Genomic DNA, 19,370 nt, shown 5'->3' with positions numbered 1-19,370 from the left:
GTGCCCCCAGTGCAGGACCCGGCCCTGAGCCTTGCTGACCCTCACCCAGTGCCTGGGCCCATCGACCCAGCCTGGCCAGGGCCCTCTGCAGAGCCTCCCTGCCCCCCAGCAGATCGACACTCCCACCCAGCTTGGTGTCCTCTGCAAACTGACTGAGGGTGCCCTTGATCCCCTCATCCAGATCATCAGTGAAGATGTTGAACAGGACCGGCCCCAACACTGAGCCCTGGGGAAGGGAAGAGCCAAGCCCTCAGCGGAGCGCAGGCTTTGTTACCAGTGCCCGCTCTTCCTCGGCAGCGCTGGCACTGCCTGGCCCCGGGAATGCCCCCGTCCGCTGCCCCGTCAGCGGTGTCACCTCCGGCAGGAGCCAGGCAGGGCTGGGGAGCTGTAGGTGAGGCAGCCCCGAACGGCCTGGGAGAGCAAGCTGGAAAGCACTGCGTGTATTCCCCATTATCCCAAAGTCAATCAGTCAGGTTACTCGTGATTCTACAACCCCAGCTCCCTCCAGAGAAACCCAGACACCAGAAACAGGTTTTCAGTTTTTATTATTTTATCCAAGTCAGCAAAGATGCTTTTATTCGGACAGCTTGCCTTCGGGTAGCACCAGACTCCCTGCTGCCTGCACAGCTGCCCTTTCAGCAATGAACGCTGTCTGAAGGCCTCCAGTTAAGGGATCGCCTCCTCAGGGAAACGCTCGTCCATGAAATCCCCTCCCCGGTGCCCCCCCGGGGCTGCTCTAGCACCCTTTCAGCCTTTCCCTCTGGGCTCCTGCAGCACCGTTTCTACAGGGCCCTCCTTTTCCTTCATACACACACCGCTGCACCCCTCACCCACCCCTTTTCCCAGGCCCCCGAGCATCACGAGCTAGTGGGTGTACCCCCAAAAACCCCCTTCTTCCCCCAAGGCTGTGCAGTCTCTCCTTCCAGCCACCCGCTTCCCTCCACAGCTCAGCATTGCTGAGCCAGGGCTTCCCTTGCTCTCCAGCTGCTCCCAGGCCTTTTCACTTGGGTTTGGGGGTTGGTTTGGGTTTTTTTTTTTTTTGCTCCTGTGAAAACTTTCCCCCTTTCCCCCCAGCCATCTTGCCTTAACTTCAAGTCTGGGCTTCCAAAGGGACACAGCCATGACAACCCTGTACCAGCGCAGCCAGAGACACCGCCAGGGCGAGGGCAGCGCAGCCTGCCTTGGCACTCCCCGCCATTCCTCCAGCAACAGGGAACGAAGAACAAAGCCCAAAACGCCCTTCCCAGCACAGCCTCGATGTTCCGAGCAGCTTTCAGGGACGCTGCCTTCGGAGAATAGGCCCCACCTCATCAAAGCTCATCCTTCAGGGCGCAGCCTCCTGCAGCCCTGTCCCGCTGCCTGCTGCACAGCGAGCGCCAGATGCCCACGTGCGTACATCCGTGGCATTCGCTAAAGATGAAAATAATAGCGCGCCACGTTAAGTTTAAGGGTTAAACAGGAGTTGAAGGCAGCAGCCCACAGCTGAGCACGCTGCCAGCAGGGCAGGCTCACACGAGAGCGGGCCATGCCTGCGCCGGTGCCCCAGGACCGTCCCCTGAAGCACGCGTACACCAGTTCAGTGGGACAGTCGAACTAGGCGTTAGCTTTACCAAACGCAGACTAGCTTCTGAGCCTGCCTAAACGGTCCCAGGCAGCCGATCAGAAGGGGTGACTGGCTCAAAGGATGGAGCCAGAATGGATTTTTGTATTTTAGCATCTGTGATCAAGGTCCAAAAAATTAAAACCAGGAGGAACATGCAGCTTCTTCCCCTTCCTTGCAAAGAGAAGAACCCTGTTCCAGACTCATCAAGGTCATCACAGACTTCAGGTTTTGTTTGTTTGTTGTTTGCCTGGACTCAGCAACACGCAGGAACAGAGAGTCACTGGAAACCATTTTACAGCAACGTAACTGTCAGCAGAGCCCCTGGGGCTGCTCGCCCCGCTCCCCGCGATGGAGCGGTCTCTCTGGGGAGGCAGCCTCGTCCTGCACCATTTGTCTGCCCTTTGAAAATACCCACACCGCCGACACAAGGATGCCTTGGCTGAGCTATTTCCAAACACTAAAGCCTGGAAACCAAAGGCAGGCAGCGGCTGAGGACCAAAGCTTTGCACCGCAGCTCCATCTGGGATGTGATTTGTTTTACCTGTCTGCCACGTGGGACAGCTCTGTCCCTCAGTTCTTGCTGTGCCTGCCTCGGCGCTCTGCTGCCTGCCAGAGGCACAGGAGACTGAATGGTCTCGAGCTCTTCCTTCCCTCTCATGCCCTTCCAGGGGAACATCTGCCTTGCAACCACTGTCAGCGTTGGGATCTCGGCACTGACAAACCAGACAGAGTCTCTGCCATAAAGCATTTCCCACAAAAAAACGAGTTCTTTGGGACTGAATAACATGATCACAAACAACCCCGGAGGGGGGCAAGGATCTGAACCAAACCAGGGTGGGCTGGCTGGAGGGAGAGGTTTTGAAGCACAGATTCGGGATGGCAGGAGGGCAGACCTTCCTGCTAGAGGATCATTTGGGATGGCAGGAGGGCAGATCTTCCTGCTAGAGCTCAGGGCTGCGTGAGTTTTGCTGCAGCTCAATGAGCCAAACATTACAAACTCTACTCACTTTCCCCATCCACAACAAACCTGCCTTCCTTATTGCCTCAGATACATTTTCTGGGCCAGCTCCTGAGCAATCCACGTAAAAGGACAAGTGTCAGAGGCCTTGGGGACGACGGGATGTCCCTTTTCCAGGTAACTGATTGCTGTGGGTAACTGTCAGCTTTCTAACACCACACAGCCCTGAATGACAAGGGCTGCAGGAAGCGTAAGGCAGATAAAGCCTTTTGGGCTCGGTGCTTCTCCTCTTAACCCAACCTTTTGGTACAAACAACAACGATCCTGGGAACCCAGACAGCAGTCAGGCCCAAAGAGCTGCTGGGTTGTTGTCTTCTGCTGTCCCTCGTTCTCCCAGGCACATTCTCTGGTGGCCGAGACCTTCTTCCACGCATCCACCAGCTGCTGTGGCACTCTCAGCAGAGCTGCGGTGCTGCCAGCACAGCCCTCGCGCTCATTCTCCCAGGCACACTCAGCTTCCGGGTGGAACAGTCACCCGACGTCAGTATTCCTGCAGCCATCGGGGGGGGGGGGGGGGGGGGAAGGAAAAAAAGGACAGTCACCCTTTCAGTGGGGCAGAGGGACAATGGGACTAAGGATTTTCCAAAGGGAAAACCAAGCAGAGGGCACATAAGGACTAGTTAGAGCAGAGCCTCAGCGTGCAGGGTGTGAGCGAGCGCTGGGTACAAGTGGCAGACGGCCGTTACTTGCTGCGAGGAATGACGTCCCCCTCAAGGCCACAGCCCTCTGTGGCTGTCATTACTTCCCACTCACCCTCCTGCTCTGTTACGGCTCTAGCCAGCTCTGCCCGCTCTGCCCCGGGGCTTGGAGCCTTTGGAGGTTTTGAGTCACAGTCTGCAGAGCTTTTCCTGAGGACAAACCAAAAGGACAAATCAGTATTAGCCATGGGCCAGCAAGCGGTAAAGACCAGGCTGCGGTCTGGATTCAGCCACTGTTTTCCTGCCTCCATGCTGCCTTCTCCCCTGCAGCTTCCAGTGCCCTGAAAACAGGAGCGTCTCTACTCTCCGACTGCCTGTTGCTGGGATAAGTTCCTGTCGGGAGAACAGGACACAGGCTTTGGGAATCACTTCACAAGCAGCTCTGAGCACTGAGCAGGAGATGCAGGGGGGCACACGCCCCCTTCCCTCTGCTGACAGCTCCAGGCTGAGAATGAGGCAGAGCCCAAGATCTGCAGTGAGATGAAGTGCAAGAAAACACCAGCACCAACTTCAGAGCCTGGAGACTTCCCGGAATGAGGGGAGATTGTTAGGTCCTTCCAACCTACCACTGCCAAATCGTCAAAACCCTGCCCAGCCACACCTCCCCTCCAGCACAACAGCCGCTTCGTGCGGCCAGACTCCTCCCCACCTTACCCATTTCTCCCACACACTCCTCTAGGACAGCTGACAGCTCAGGCAAGCTCAGAGACTTCAAGGAAGGCGGCCATCCTTCCAGCACTGCAAGAAAGAGGAACCACACATTTAATCAATCTGCACGCTCTCTGGGACAGAGCGGAGACAGGGGTTTGGCGTTGCTGTGAAGCATCCACACCCAAAGCGGCTCCAGTTAGGGGTTCTGAGTCACATGGGAAGAAAGCTGGAATTGCCTGTGACAAACTGAGGGGGTTTGCTGGTAATTCTACCACTTAGGAATTTTTTTTTATACTGGCTAGGTCATACATTAAGAGAAACTCAATGAAATTAAGCGTAGCGTACAGAAGTCAACAGGATCTCTACTTGTCTCACTTTCAAAACACAAGTAGCAAAGAGCACGTCTCTGGGAGCGTGTCACGGGCAGCAGGATCATTTGCTAACTCCTTGTGATACGGAGCTGGTGGGCTGAGCCTGCCCAGCCACGCACAGCAGTTTGCCCCACGGACCGTACAGCACCACCCCCCAGACTGGGTTAGGGAACCAGCCGTGGCTTCCGATTCAGCCCTGGCTCTAGCGCACGGTGCGGGAACGCACCCGAGGTGCCCGCACGCCGCAGCGTGGGAAGGGGAAGCCACCGGCCCGTGAGGCAGGGCTGCCACTGGGCGCCTGTGCTACAGCTTTGCATTTTTAGCCACAAACGCCTGCCAGACCCCCAACTTCCCACTCGCTAAGAATCAAAAGCTGCTGAAAAACTCTGCTGCAGTTATACTCCAAACGCCCTGAGGGCTTTAAATGCTTTCTCTGAGCAAAAATTTTTAAGGGTTTGGCTGCTCATCTGTTTCCAAATCACTTCTAACTTATCCTTTCAGCAATGAAACACAAGCACGTGGCTTGCTCCGGGGTGTCCTGCTGTTTACCCACCCCTTGCACCCATTTGTGTAGTTTAAAAAGCTCTTCCTCACCCGGACGCTCACCAGGCCGCCTGCTCTCACCGGTTCCCAGCTGCACCTTTGCGTCCAGCACTCTGCTGCCTGCCTGCTCTTGGGTTAGCCGGGAGGACAGCTCTGCTTGACAGGATCTGCCAAACAAGACAAAACCCATCAGAAGTGCACAGGGACACTGCTTGGAACAACACGTCGGTCTGTGCGCTCCTACATCCTGCAAGTACCTGCTTGGGGTGCCGAGGGACCGCATCTAACGCCCTGGGTTACAAACTGCTCCTTGTTCCTTCCCAGGAAGAGGAAGACGTGCCCCAGACAAAGCTCGGGGCGCTCTCCACTGCGCCCCATCTCCACAGCAATCTCTGCCCCTGTCCACAGAGGAGCTGCGGGGGGAGAAGAGAAGGAGGGGGCGGGGTGAGCAGGAGAAAGCCCAAGCCGGGGGCTGCGCCTGGTTTATATGAGAATCAAGCCTGATCCAAGGTTTCTAATGGGCAAATGAAGCTACCGCAGGACAGGCATCAGGTGAAAGCAAGAGAGGCCCACAAAGTTCCCTGGCTAACATCATCACACCATCAGTTCAAACAGTGTACCCTCAGAGCAGGGCAGGGCCCTTCTACCAGCCAGCCTCAGCTCCTCAGTCAGGGGGAAAAGACAAGTGCTCTGCCCCTCGCAGCTGGGAATATTGCTCTGCTGTCCTTCTGGAAGCCAATCCCAGTTCTCCCAGGCTTGGTAGTGAGCAGGCCCCATTCCCTGTTGGGCCAGGAACTATAGCAGTAGGATTAACGTCACCTTCAAGGACGTCTCTGTTCTATCAGTGGACAGAACAGGGCCCGTGACAGGAGTCCAAACTGGGGCAGGGAGAAAAGCACCCCAAAGGCAACAAAAGGTAAATTAGGAGGTGGGGGAAAACAGAACTCAAAGGCAGTGGTGTGAATGAACAGGGCAGGTTTTTCTGTTAGGCGTCACAGTTGCAAGAAAAGTATTCTTCACTAGTCAGGGCAAGACATGGCAAGTCCTTTGATACGGTTTAGAAGTGAGAAACTCTTTCCTGCATTCACCTCATCACCAAGTTATACCCTGGTCACTGGGTCTCATGTAAGCACAAACAAAGCACTTAGCCTTTTGGTTCCAAAGGAGCTGAGTGCCTTCACCTTCTAGTTGAAACAGGAGCACTCAGCATCCCTGAAAAGTCAGGCTGTTTATAGCTCACGCATCTGCTTAAGGTTTCACATCTGCTCAGGCGGCTGCGGCTTTCCGCTAGAGAAAGTCAGGCAGGATCCAAAATGGGTTCAGATGCCTGGGGAGCTCCCCTGCCTTATCCTACGCATCACCTGCAAGACTGCCAATATGACCTCTGATCGGCCCAAATCCCGTTTCCCAGTAGCCTCAGTGCCATTTCCTGGGAATGACTTACTTGATCTGATCCAGTAGGACTCCAGCATCCTTGGTGATGGCCTGCGCCTCTCTGAGCTGGCACTGGATAGCATTCCAGGTCTCATCCCGCTCCATCAAACAGCTCTCGGCCACCGCACGCAGCTTCTGCTCCTGGCACACCTGGCCCTTCATCACCTCCACCTCTTCACACCTCTACAGCAGAGCAGAACGGAGGATTAGGCTGGGAGTACCGTACCTCGCTCTCGTGTGTGCCTGCTCTGACACGTCCCTGAAGTCCCCGCTGTTTTAATGGCTCGGGCAGCCAGGGGGTTCCTGCAAAACTGTGCCCAACCCAGTGCGAAAGGAAGCTGGGTAAGGCTTGTACACAAAATACAGTTTCTCTCCACACCAAGACCAGCCCCACGGTTACAATTCCTGCTTCCTTTCCATTTGCAAAGACACTCAGTAGGCCCAATTTCCCAAATCAACAGAAGTCCATTCGCTAATGGCTGCACAACTTCACCATAAAAATGACACTACTGAAAAAGAGTAGGTATTCAATTCCTCCCACTTCCCATCTCAGACGGATGGGAAACAGAGACATAAAGGCTTCACGAGCATGGAGCACAGATGATGAGGAGTGGATAAGCTGCACTTATGGTGTTACCTGATCTACTTTGACACCAAGTGCGTCCGCTGAAAGTTGTGTTTTTTCCTTTACCCCAGGCCATTAGAGGCACAACATAAAAATACGCTACCGGATCACCTACTGCAGTGTGATAAGGCACTGAGCAGCGCATGGCAGACTTAGAATCACAGAATCATTAAGATTGGAAAAGACCCTTAAGATCATCAAGTCCAACCGTCAACCCAGCACTGCCAAGTCCACCGCCAAACCATGTCCCTTCTTACCTTGTGCAGCTGAATGGCCAATTCCTGCATCTCAGCCTCCAGCCGATCTGCGTAGGCCAGCTCCAGGGCATCACTGGGCGGCCGAGCGTTGCTGTGCCATCGGGCAATGGCAGAAGTCATCTTCCTCTTAGGTCCAAACAGACTGGTGGGAGAATGGGAAACTGTCAGGGCCCAACCACTGCACCATCTGTCCCTAGGCCCAATGGGATGCCATGAGGACCTCTGCAGTCTCCTGGTTCCTCCAAGGCACCTCCAAAAACAGGAGCCTGTTGCAGCCAAGAACTAGGGGATATCAAAATTGTGTGGGAGACAGCCAGAACAGAAAAGCACTCACTAGCTAAAAACTTTCCTGACCAGCTTGTGTGCATGGTTTGTAAGGGGAAAGATGAGAATCACATTACAGACACTCACGTGATGCCTATTTCCTTCAGATCACTCTCTGTGAGGGTCAGGAAGATCCGGAGGTCGACATCTTGCTCCTCAAACACTTGCAGATACTTCAGGCAGCCAATCTGCTCAAGGAATGTTGCCAGGTCCTGCAGCCCATCAAAAAAAAAAAAAAAAAACAACAACTCAAACAAAAGCATCGCCATGCCTCTTCCTCATAAACATCTGCTTCCTCCTGTTGCCATTATGCCTTCATGGGTTCTAGCAGCAACCATGACTTCCCCTGGTTAACTGCCCTTCTCCGTAGTCACACAATGCAACAAGACTGGCCTGTCTGCTGCAGCCATTGCCTCTTGTAACACATGCAGAGAAGAAAGACACACCAACATCTACCCTAGCCCCCACCAGAGACATGTTTGGTAGCACACCCCCAGGCCCGAGGGTCTAGAATATCCCTCTAAGCAACAGCAACACCTAAGCAGACCGTTCTTTGTACAAGAAATTGCTGTTTCACGAGCATTTAAGTTTGGGCAGAGGTTTGGAATCAAAGGTGTTGTGGTGACAACTTCCCTTTTGCCTGAGAAGGTCAAGAAAGAAGCTTAGGCAACCTTGGAAAAGCCTCCCAAGCTTGACACAGATCTGCGTTACTTCAGAGACAACTTTTTGTGCGTAGTTACCTGGGGCCCTGTATAGGCAGGGGGCTCAGGAAGGATTAGGTGCTGACCAGAGCTCCCTGCTTTCCCTGGGCAGTGGGTCCACTGGCTATCACTGTTGCTGTAGCGATTCTTGATCTTAAAGCTCTTGGCTTGTTTCCGACTAGAGGGACTGTTTGCATGGTCAGAATCCTGGAAAAGAAAGAAAAAAACCAGAAAATGTAAAGATGATCACGCAAAGATGCCAGGATCACTACGGCTAACAAGTGCAGACTCAAGTCCCAAGCTCTAAATCTAGGTAGTGGGCTACAAACACGGGCAACAAAGACTAACAAAAAGCCTTTATTAGGAAGGGCTGAGCCAAGTCACTCCCAAGATGGCAGCTTGGTACCACGGAATGGTATCAGGCTCTTGCAATCCCAGCTTAGGAAGCAACATGCCAGGGCAAAGAGCAACGCTGAATCCTCCCTGAACCAATACAATCCACAGAGATTCCAGCTGTGAGAAGCTCCTCAAGACAGAGGACTTTGGCTCATGTTCAGCTATATCACCCTTCTGTACATCAGCCCCGGAGCTGTGTCTTGAACATGCAAGCTGTGACTTGAACCATTGAGTAACCTCCAACCTCTTCCCCTTTCTGTACTTCAGAAAGGCCAATACTGCACTGCTGTGCTTCTCTAAACCTCACTCTACCGCCTGCTATCTCGCCAAGCTCAAGGACTGATCCAGCTCCAGCAAGTCACATCCTTTCTTGATCACCACCTAGCCAGAAGTCTGCAAAGAGTTCAGAAGCTGGAGAGAACTTAAAAATTACTGACTAGCCATCAACAACCTGTTCTAGAGTGAATGTGCTCTGAGAGTTGGCTACTAGCCAGAGATCAAACAAGCCAATCCATAATCTTCACATATGGAAATTGGTTTTCTTGTCCCTGTAATGCTACCTTCCCTCACCCAGCCTGGTACTACAACCTCCTGTGGAGGCAGAGTCACAGCAGGCTGTGGAAGGGCGATGGTACTGGCCAAGCTGAAGGCAGAGAAAGGAAAATTGAAAACCCCACCTCATTGCTTTCCAAGGAGCCTTCACTGCTGACCCCCAGGGCTTTGGTCAGGCATTCACTGCTGCTGCTACTGCTCCTGATGGCTGCTAAGTTATTGGTGAAGAAAACATTATCCTCTGGAAAGGAATATGAAAAAAAAAAGTTTGAGGTTCAACTTCCTTACACTCAGTGCTGGTTTTGCTCCACAATTACCAGCAAAACCTGCTAGAAGTGTAAAGGAAAGAGAAACTGAGAGCAAGGCTTCATATGCAGATTCTGAGACAGAAATATCACGTCTGATCCCAGGCACTAATCTTTCTCCAAGTCTGTCTAGTACCACAGAGAGCAGGAAGGCTGAGTGTGTGTGTTTCCATGAGGCTCTTAGTTATGGGGTGGAAAAGTGTGTTATTACAACCAAGCCTGCACTCCCATTAGTAAAGTTCAGGAAAGGCCTTTCCTTGAGCCCAGAGCCTATGCAGAGCCACATTATCCTTTATTAATTTAGGAGCTGCCCATAGATCCTTCCTTTGTGCTGCTTCACAGAATGGTGAGGTCGGAAGGGACCTCTGGAGGTCACCTTGTCCAAACCCCTGCTCAAGCAGGGTCACCTACAACAGGTTGCCCAGGACCACATCCGAGAGCACCTCCAAGGATGGAGGCTGCACAACCTCTGACACCCTGCCCCAGCGTGCAGTCACCCTCACCATTTCCTTATGTTGAGAGGGAACCTCCTGTCTTTCAGATTGTGCCCATTGCCTCTTGTCCTGTCACTGGACACCACTGAAAACAGCCTTGCTCCATCTTCTTTACACCCTCTCTTCAGCTTATTTGTACAAGTTGATGAGATCCCCACTGAGCTTTCTCTTCTGTAGGCCAACCCATCCCAGCTCTCTCAGCCTTTCCTCATGAGAGATACTCCAATCCTCGACATCTTAGTGGGAAAAGAACACGCAAGCCAAGGGGTCGGTCTCTTCTCCCCAGGAACAAGCGATGGGACGAGAGGGAACGGCCTCAAGCTGCGCCAGGGCAGGTTTGGGTTGGGTATTAGGAAAAACTTCTTCCCTCAAAGGGCTGTCAGGCCCTGGCCCAGGCTGCCCGGGGCAGGGGCTGAGTCCCCATCCCTGGAGGGATTTAAAAGCCAGGTAGATGTGGTGCTTGAGGACATGGTATAGTGGTGGATTTGGCAGTGACAGGTTAATGGTTGGACTCGATGATCTTAAAGGTCTTTTCCAACCTTAACAATTCTATGATTCTCACATCCAGGTGCGCACTGCAAGCCAGACTATTTTCTGAGACAGTGACTTACCTCTGCTGCTGCTGCTCTCCACATCCTGCTCGTTAATTGGAGAGGTAACGTCCCGGTTCCGGATATCGTCTGCTTCACAGCTGCCATCATCATTGAAGGTAACGTAGCCCTGAGGAGGGACCTGCTCTGTGTGCAAGAGGAAGGGAGAACCAGTAAAGATTAGGATGCCAGTTGCTAGGGAGGCTCCAGCAGGAAAAGCTACTGCTCAGGGATTTGAAAATCATCAAAAGAAGGGACTGCCTCCTCAACTAGCAGGTTCCATTCTAAAGAGCACACAGAAAAACTGAGAAATGCGTCTGCCTACAGCCTCCCTCACACAAACACACATCAGCTGCACTTCGTTTAGATGACTGCATTGAAAAACAGTCAGAGGAAACAGCCTCATAGCAGAGATGCACCTTAAATAGGAGCTTTCAGCATTTCCTCTCCTCTTCATACCTAAATTATCGAAGGGGGAAAGACATCTGCTTAAGAGAGCAAGGTGCCAGCTACGTCCCATCCCCAGCCAAGCACACCCTGGAAAGCCAACCCCTCGGCATCTGTGTTAAAGCTCTAGTGGCATCCCACTACCGTTTCAGAAGCTGACAGTATCATTTCAGTACAGCCACTGCCTGTGGGATAGTAAGTATCTGTATTAAGAGACCGAATCGAACTTTGAACATGCTTTTAAGTCCATATTCTTGGCTATTCTAGACAACTAGGTAGTCAGCCTGAGAAATATCTATGGCTATGACAAGAAAACAAAACTCACACCACTGCATCCAGGGGCTGATGTCTGAACTGGAATGATTGTTCTCTTGGCCTATTGCAAGGGTTTTATAATCTCATTTTTAGTAGTATTTCAAACACCAGGGAAGACAAAACTGACAGGTCTAGGAGCACTGAGTTCACTTTCATGATCAATGATTTCTTGGCTTGTGACCACTTCCTCTGTCATCAGCTTGAGAAGGGTTCTCAAACTTTTGAGCCTACCTCAAAAAGGGAAGTTGGACTCCTCTCAAGAGTCAGGGGAACAGTAATTGAGGTAAGAGCAGTGTTCGTTCCACAGAAATATTCCACGCATCAATATCCAGCCCTGACAGGAGAGTTCAAGGGGTTTTCTTTTTAAACCAGAGATTGGATAGCTTTGTATGATGGTATTCGCTGTCTTTGTTTCTGTACAAGCCACACATGAATCCCAAACCAAAAGAAAAAAATGCTGACACAGAAATAGCTGCAAAGCATTTGAGAGACCTCAAAGGACTCTCTATTAGGCTTCTAACTATTCTCACCATAGCGAGACTGCTTCTTTCCTCCGATTCCAACCGCTGTTATCTTAGCCAAAGCCTGGGGCCCATCATGGATGCTGGGACCCTTGGTCCTACGAACAGGTCTCTGTCTCTGGGGAGCAGAACAGGATTCATCTGAGGAACTCAGCTCTTCATATTTTCCTGTAGTTCAAACAAAGACTGTTAGCAGCATAGTAATTCATTGACCTACTTCATTTGCTACTGGGCCTACAAACGCAATGGAAAATAAAAAGGAAATGTTAAAAGGAGGGTGAAACAGTTTAACTAGGTCAAAAAAGGGCCAGCAGACAAAAAAGTTGCTGGATCCATGCCTCTTCCACCCTTAGAAATGCTGGAATTTCCAGGACAGACCAGACACTACCACCCCATACACATAGTAACAAACTTTCAAAATATGAAGCACCTCTCTTCTGGTTCCATCTTAAAATGAAGAAGCTGAAACATCTCTGTTACCTGGACCCCTGCAGAAGACCTTGGGCACTGGGGATGCATGCAAATCTATCAGCCCCACAATCTTCGTATGTCCGTACTTCATGGCCAGCGTCCGTGCTGTGGCTCCAGTGTTATCTCTGACATCTGTCTTCACTCCCTATAGAAAACAAACAAACATGTTTAAAATGTACATAGCAGAGGGCACTATATAAAAAAATTCAAGGGAGTCAAAGAATTGTCTTAGTTCCTTCAAGCCCATCGGAAGTACAGGCTCACCTTTGATAGACAGTTCAAGCTCCACTAATACCTTGTTGCCTTTCTAGTTATCCACAGTCTCTCCGATCCCTGAATGCCAAGTAGCCTAGGTATTCGGCTCTTGTGCATTGCCACGGGGAACTAGTTTGTTTTATCTGAAAAACGTTCTGCATTGCTGCCTCCTTCTGGAAGTAAGCTGGACCAGTTAAATGGGATATTAAAAATGAATTGTTTAACATCAAGACATGCATGCTCACAAGGTTTTGGAGGTAGAGGATGCCCACTACCCCAAGCAGGCAAGCCTGTAAACAATACAGAGATTACTGCATTATTTGTTTTCTAATTCAGTCATTATTCAGTTAAATCTGGACAGTTAGACCTCACTCCTGTTTGCGCAAGGGCAGCGTAAAATCGGAGCCTTCAGAAAGCAGATACTTTGAGAACAGTCCTGGAAGTCTGGGACTTCAGAGGTGACCGTCATCAAGGATCAAACATAACACTGTAAAAAGTCTGGTGTCAAACTTGTGGTTCTTCCTCTCTACGGGCTGGAACCACAGATTTTCAGCTTTACAGAGAACTGTCTAGACACTTACATGATTGAGAAGGTACTGAACAATTATCTCATGGCCAGCAGCAGCTGCTTCCATCAGAGGCGTATATCCATATACAGGCTCCCTGTGTAGGAGAGAGAACAAACACTCACACATGGACTAGAATAATCAAAGCTGAAACACGCTGCAGTCTTTGCCATACCCTAACAGGGCATCTCTAGCCGCTGCCCTCAGCTGATCACAAACTGTACCATGTATTGGCTGTTCTACTGCACTCTGGTCTATCTCAGTAAAACTCCCAGCGGAGATTCCGTAAGCGTTCCTCGATTGGCTGCACAGCAACACATTACTCTTCCAGTTGCAGATCTGTCTTTCAGTAGCAAAATCAGTTTTGCAGGAGCTAACGAAGAACCTTTTGTTGACCTCAGGCAATTCAATATGCATACATGTACAGGCAGTTCCCAAGGCACACGAATGCGCTGCACACTTCAAAAAAAAAACCCCAAAACCACTGAACTCGAAGCACACAGAAAATTCAACAGAAAGACTTGCAAAGTGCACTTGAGTGCAGAAGGCATTGCACCTGCTTGCTTTCAGAGTTTAGCCCATAATAAAACAAGTAGTAAATCTAATTTCTCTTGATCTTAGTTAAATGAACAGTGACAACATGGGCAGACTTCACCGTTCAGTTTGCAGGTCAGCTCTCCTTGTATTAGCTAATAGAGTGTGCCATACTTCCTAAGGTACAGGAGCAAAGACAAAAGCAGGCATCTCCTCCCTGTCCGTGTTCGAATGTGTTCATAAGCCAACTGCTGCTTCCACAGCTGAAATCAGAGATACCTTTTGAGAAACGAAATGACAGATTCCTCCTTACTTGCAGTTGGCATTTGCGCCATTGTCCAGTAAGAACTTGACCATCTGCTGATGTCCGGCGCTGGTGCAGTGAAATAAGGCGGTCCAACCATGAATGTCCTTCATCTCCAGCTCTGCGCCTTGCTTCAAGAGAACAGAGAATGTTCTTTACTGCACCCCCTCTGCTGGGTCTCTTAGCCACTGCCCCTCTGCACTGCGATACCAAGAGAGTTTAAATCCCCGTCAGGAAGCTGAACTCACAACAGAACGTAAATTGCACATTTTGGTTGCAACCGGTAGAGAATTTAAACCATGTAGTGTGGCTTTACCTATTTATTATGGGATACACACCTGTAGAAGAAAGTAAGCAACACTTTCATTTCCACAGCTGGAGGCCAGCATGAGCGGCGTCTGCCCTTCTGGTGTCGGGATGTTCACATTCACTCCTGCTTCCAGCAGCAGGTGTACAATGGTGTCGTGGCCAATGTAGGAGGCATACATCAGTGGAGTCCAGCCACCACAATTCCTCTTATTTAAATCCAGATCTCCACTAAATAACAGAAAAAAGAATTCAGCTGAACTACTGTCCTAGCAGATCACAGCCTCTTACTTCCTGCAGCCTCTTACTACATCACTGTATTGAAAGAAGGCTGAAAAAAATTCCAGCGCTGAAGCCTGCGTGGGAATTCCTACCAGCTCAAGAACAACTTCTACCAAATCACCAAGGAGATAATTTTTATCAGCAGACTTTTCCCTTGAAACTTTGTCCTTAAGAACACTTTGGGAGTTGCAGTGATGTGCCCCCATTGCAATGTTAGACCGACCTGTACAGCAGCCAGTGAAAAAACATAACCGGCAGTAAGGAACCACAGACCTGCACCCTCCCCAGCCCCTCCTTACCGCTGAATACACTCCTGCACCACTTCATACTGGCCGATGGAGGAGGCCGTATGCAAGTCCAGGGGAACGTCCAGCTCTTCCCGACAGATCATCTGACCAACCCCATGCCACATGGAAAGACTGCGGCTCAGCAGCTCCGACTCACTGGCTTCATCACTCAGCTCCGACATCCCACCCTGAGTAACCGAAGCAAAGCACAACTTTCAGCTGCGGATCTCCATTTTCTACAGAACACGGCATCACCCATTGGCGCTACAGCTCCAAGCTGCCATGGGCTTGGAAGGCGAGGTCATCTCAGAGGCAGAGCGTTTCAAATTCCTACCTCTACTTGGATCGCCTCCTTAGCCCGAAGCAATAAGACTTGCTGAGGAGTTTTTGCTGGCAGTTTTTTCTTGCTGCAGTGGACTCTGGGATTTGAATACACTGGAAAAATAAAAGCGCGTAATGTTAAAAAGACGTCTTTCAAATCTCATTTTAAGGCTTCACAGCACTGGCTTTATTTCCTCCCCTTCTAACCAAAATATGCCTAAGGCAGCTTTGGATACCCTCGTCAAGAGAGACTAAACGCCTATTTAAGTGCTGGTGGCATGCTTAGTATTATACAAAAGGATGTAATTCTTGGTCTGCATGTTTCTTAATTCAGAGAGAGAATTAAGAATTCATGCATCAGATGTTCCTGGTCTTTCTCCATGTGTCTTATATTACAGGATGGCCCTGCTTAAATTAAGACATGGTCATTAATAATGACAACTGTCCACTACTCTCGAAAAGTAGTTAGTATCACCTGAACAGGGTGCACACTTCATTATGTCATCAGCTTGTACGTAGATTGTTTCTACCGTTTACTGTTTCAGCACTTCAGAAGCAGCCCAGTCCTGTCTCTGTGAATCTTAGCAATTGCTGAAACACTTCGAGCAGCAGTACACCTGCCCGTTCATTATCTGAGCACGTCCACCGTCCTGCAGACAGTAACTTCATTACAAAGCTAGTACAGTTTCATGACTGTCTGAAAGGTTTATTTCCCATCCCTAGCCTTAGGGAGCAATTGCATATTAATCATTTTAACCACTCACAGGAGAGTGTTCTTGTTTGGCACTTCATAAAAAGCTGTTCGACACAACCGCATCTATCATCCGAGGTCTTCAGCTGCAGTTTTAGGCTACATCCAAGTCAATCCAATGGGAAGTGTTTCTCCGTCCCTGTAGCCTCATCACCCACCATGCAGCACTTCTGGGGTTTGCCTGGTCCCACTACATATTATGTTGGGCAGCTAAGCCAACAGAAAGTATTCTTTCTTTTTCCTGATAATTTCTTGCCACTTTAATTCCTCAGACTGATTCATTCTGGGGTCATGCAAATGCCAAATTTGGCATTGGTGAAGAATAAAAGAGAGCAGGAACACGCTTTTCAGCAGCGGCTGCTCTTTAGATTGCCTCAGCTGTAACATTTCAAAACCGTACTTTTATTTTCCAAAGAGTTGTGAGTCTTTGTCTTGCAAACGCCAGCCCCTTTTCTTATAACATAAGCAAAACACCTTTAATTCCTACCTCTTCACTCCCCATCTGGATCCTTTCTCCCACACCTTGCTTTTTTTCCACTCCTCCTTCTTCAGTTTGTTAAGACTACAAAAGCACCATCCATTCTACCTAATCAGCGTGTGCTGGTAATAAACGATTCCTTTTGTAAGATATCTGCAAAAGCACCTATTTTACCTAATAGCAGGAATTTGTATTACACTGCCAACCCAGAGGCCTCAGGCAAGAACATGCAGGGCAGAACACAAATGAAAGACCTGAACACCTCACAATCAAAATACAAGGAGATATAAGTGGATTTAAGTGGATCATAAGGGGGAAAAGTAGCAGTGTTTCTCACTACAACAGATTAAAGCTGCCCCTGGAAGGCAAAAAGGCATGTTCACAGTCAGTTAAAGGAGATAAAACCCAGGACAGTCTGCAGAAGCACATTCAGGTGAAAGTGAAGCTCACTTATCTCTGCAGACCTCCTTGCTAATTGGATGCCTTAACTATAAAACCCACAGACGTTTAGGTTTTGTCAGAATCAGCCCCACATCACGTACTAGTTACCAACACAACTTTGGCAAGTTGATCCACAGTCACCAGGGCAAGACTGACATGACAGAAAGTTTATGCTTGACTCCAGAATATTCAAGACTCTCAGCCTCATTCCTACCACCTGCACTGTGCTCTAAATGCCTACGTCTTTGCTGCTTTTTTTTTTTTTTCCTTCATTCTAAGATTTCTCTCCAGCCTGAACCAGAGCATGATGTCAGCTGTGCAAGCACTGAGAAAACAGAGAGGACAGCTGAACAGAATCTACAGGAGAAGAGTAAAAGTGATCAGAGCCCTAAGGACTGAGATGAAAAGACTGGGTGAAATGAAATCAGGGTTGTCTGGTCTAAAGAGGAGATGCCTGGAAGGGACATGTGATAATGGCCTCAAATACATAAAGGGTTGCTGCAGAGAGAACAACAGAAATAATCTGTTCCTTGTGGCCATGGTGAATATGACAGGACATAACGGGCTTAAGTTGCAGCATGGAGATTTTGATTAAAGACCACAAAAGTCCTTGTAAAAGTAAAAGCAACAGTACCGTGGTGGATTACCAGAAGAGATGTGGTTGCTAAGAATAAGCTAGACAAAGACCTCCTGAACATTTACAGGCTGTTCTCCTGCTTTGAGACAGAGCAATTAAGTTAACATTTGTTAGAGGCCTTCCTCAGCCCCATGAGGCTGTTGTTATTAATTATATTTACTACATCAACACCTAGCTATTTATCACGAGCAGAACTCTACAGCGCTGAGACTCAGAGCAGGTAGCAAACACCACACTGTCCTGGATTCAGAGAGTTTGTTGTCTGAGCAGATGAGAAAACCAGAAGGCAGGAAAAAAAAAAGAAATATGCCATAAAAACTTAGTATGAAAACTGCAGCAAAAAGTATACCTTTTTGGAGGATAAACCTAAGGAACAAGTGACAGTAGATGAAAGAGTGGCAGAAAAGCCATACTAAAATAAATGGGAGGCGATTTGAGAAGCACCTGAGGCAACCGGTCCCCAACATAGAACAAATCCAACACTGCTTGTTAATCACCACTCATCAGGCACCACTAAGCTGCACCAGCTCTGCTAAATTCATTCTCTCACATCCTCTTCCCCAAGCACAGGTAACACCCACAGGGGTCCTTCTGCCCCATAAGACACAAGACACCCAAGACAGCACAAGTGTGGAGGTTGCTGGAGCTCCCAACTGAGCCATCAAGCTGATAACATGCTTCACTTCTGCTCCTGACTTAGTTCTATCTCCACTACATTCAGCAACAACCTATTGGAGGAAATAAGAAGCCTTGTTATACCTTGTATAGGTACAAATAGTTACCAGCTCAGCCACAATAACGCACGCTCTCATCTTTGCGCTAACATTGTCTGACCAGAGATGGGCACACACATTACAGCTGTAGGAACCACATCAGGTTTCACAGGATAGTGGTGTGTGAAAGTGTTCCTGCAACACAAGCTCCAGCTGAGGACCTGCAACACCTGGGCTCCATCCTATACATGCCTGTTGAGAATCATAGAATGCTTTGGGCTGGCAGGACCCTTTCCAGGCCATCCCCTCCATCCCCCTGCCATGGGCAGGGACAGCTTCAACCACATCAGGGTGCTCAGAGCCCCGTCCAGCCGGGCCTTGAAGGTTTCCAGGGATGGGGCATCTCCCACCGCTCTGGGCAACCCCTGCCACTGCCTCACCACCCTCGGCGTAAACAATTTCTTCCTTATATCCAGTCTGAATCTCCCCTCTTTCAGTTTAAAACCGTTCCCCCTTGTCCTGTCGCAGCAGGCCCTGCTAAAAAGCCTGTCCCCATCTTTCTTATAGGCCCCCTTTAAGTATTGAAAGGCTGCAATAAGGTCTCCCCTGAGCTCTTCATCCATACCACAAGGCTGATGCTCTCAGGTGTGTTAAAGCACGTATTGCACTCCCCAAAAGATAAAATATTAACAGAGCCAGAGAAAAGGCATAAAAGCACTTCAACAGCCACACCGTGGAGCACCTTTCCCAGGAGAGGGGCTATACCAAGCAAGGTTAGCACTCCAAGGCAGCCGGGCAGGCTCCGGTCACACAACGATGTGCCTGAAGATGAGCAAGCCCGGTTGTAGCTGTCAAACCAGTAACTACACAGCTGTTACCAGAAGTCTCACAGCAAAACGGTTTCCAGGCGCGTTATCCCTGCACCTCACCAGGCCGCAGGTCCCTGGAGGAATTCGGTGTCGGTCCCGCCGCGGTGTAGGTCCCGCGGCGGGGTAGGCCGGGGCCCCGGCCTACCCCGCCGCGGGATCGGTAGACCTCAGCTATCAGCCTGGAACCACTCCATGAGGCCATAGACCCCACCGAGACCGACCCGCCATAACCCCCGCCGCCCCTCACCTGCACACCCGGTGAGCTCCGCTACCGGAAGTCACCCCTCCCGCGCAAGGAATGCTGGGAAAC

At 50.0% G+C, this 19,370-nt stretch overlaps 1 protein-coding gene across 8 annotated transcripts; it reads right to left on the bottom strand.

The window, feature by feature from the left end:
• Positions 1–99: 99 nt before the first annotated feature.
• ANKS3 (ankyrin repeat and sterile alpha motif domain containing 3) lies at positions 100–19,363 on the bottom strand. 8 transcript variants are annotated; one of them, XM_087733280.1, is made up of 18 exons: positions 15,936–19,041; positions 15,185–15,285; positions 14,863–15,038; positions 14,314–14,512; positions 13,985–14,106; positions 13,153–13,234; positions 12,326–12,461; positions 11,855–12,013; positions 10,584–10,709; positions 9,299–9,414; positions 8,265–8,432; positions 7,612–7,736; positions 7,201–7,342; positions 6,329–6,501; positions 4,948–5,051; positions 3,974–4,057; positions 3,375–3,469; positions 100–3,111 (listed from the first exon to the last, which is right to left on the bottom strand). In XM_087733280.1, exons 1-17 carry the CDS (start codon positions 15,961–15,963, stop codon positions 3,387–3,389), a joined length of 2,124 nt encoding a protein of 707 aa, XP_087589406.1. In that variant the 5' UTR covers positions 15,964–19,041; the 3' UTR covers positions 100–3,111; positions 3,375–3,386. The 8 variants fall into 8 exon arrangements, with proteins under 8 accessions (XP_087589406.1, XP_087589413.1, XP_087589412.1 ...); XM_087733281.1 differs by lacking the exon at positions 15,936–19,041 and adding an exon at positions 19,308–19,363 and having other exon boundaries at positions 101–3,111; positions 4,936–5,051; XM_087733282.1 differs by lacking the exon at positions 15,936–19,041 and adding an exon at positions 19,121–19,140 and having other exon boundaries at positions 101–3,111; positions 4,936–5,051.
• Between the last annotated feature and the right edge of the window lie 7 nt (positions 19,364–19,370).

This window comes from Nipponia nippon, unplaced genomic scaffold, assembly GCF_047370975.1.
Source record: "Nipponia nippon isolate SJK-2023a ecotype South Korea unplaced genomic scaffold, ASM4737097v1 scaffold_5, whole genome shotgun sequence".
NCBI classification, from domain to species: Eukaryota; Metazoa; Chordata; class Aves; order Pelecaniformes; family Threskiornithidae; genus Nipponia; species Nipponia nippon.
Note: the sequence above shows the minus strand (reverse complement) of the source record. Positions and strands in the feature narration are given on the sequence as shown.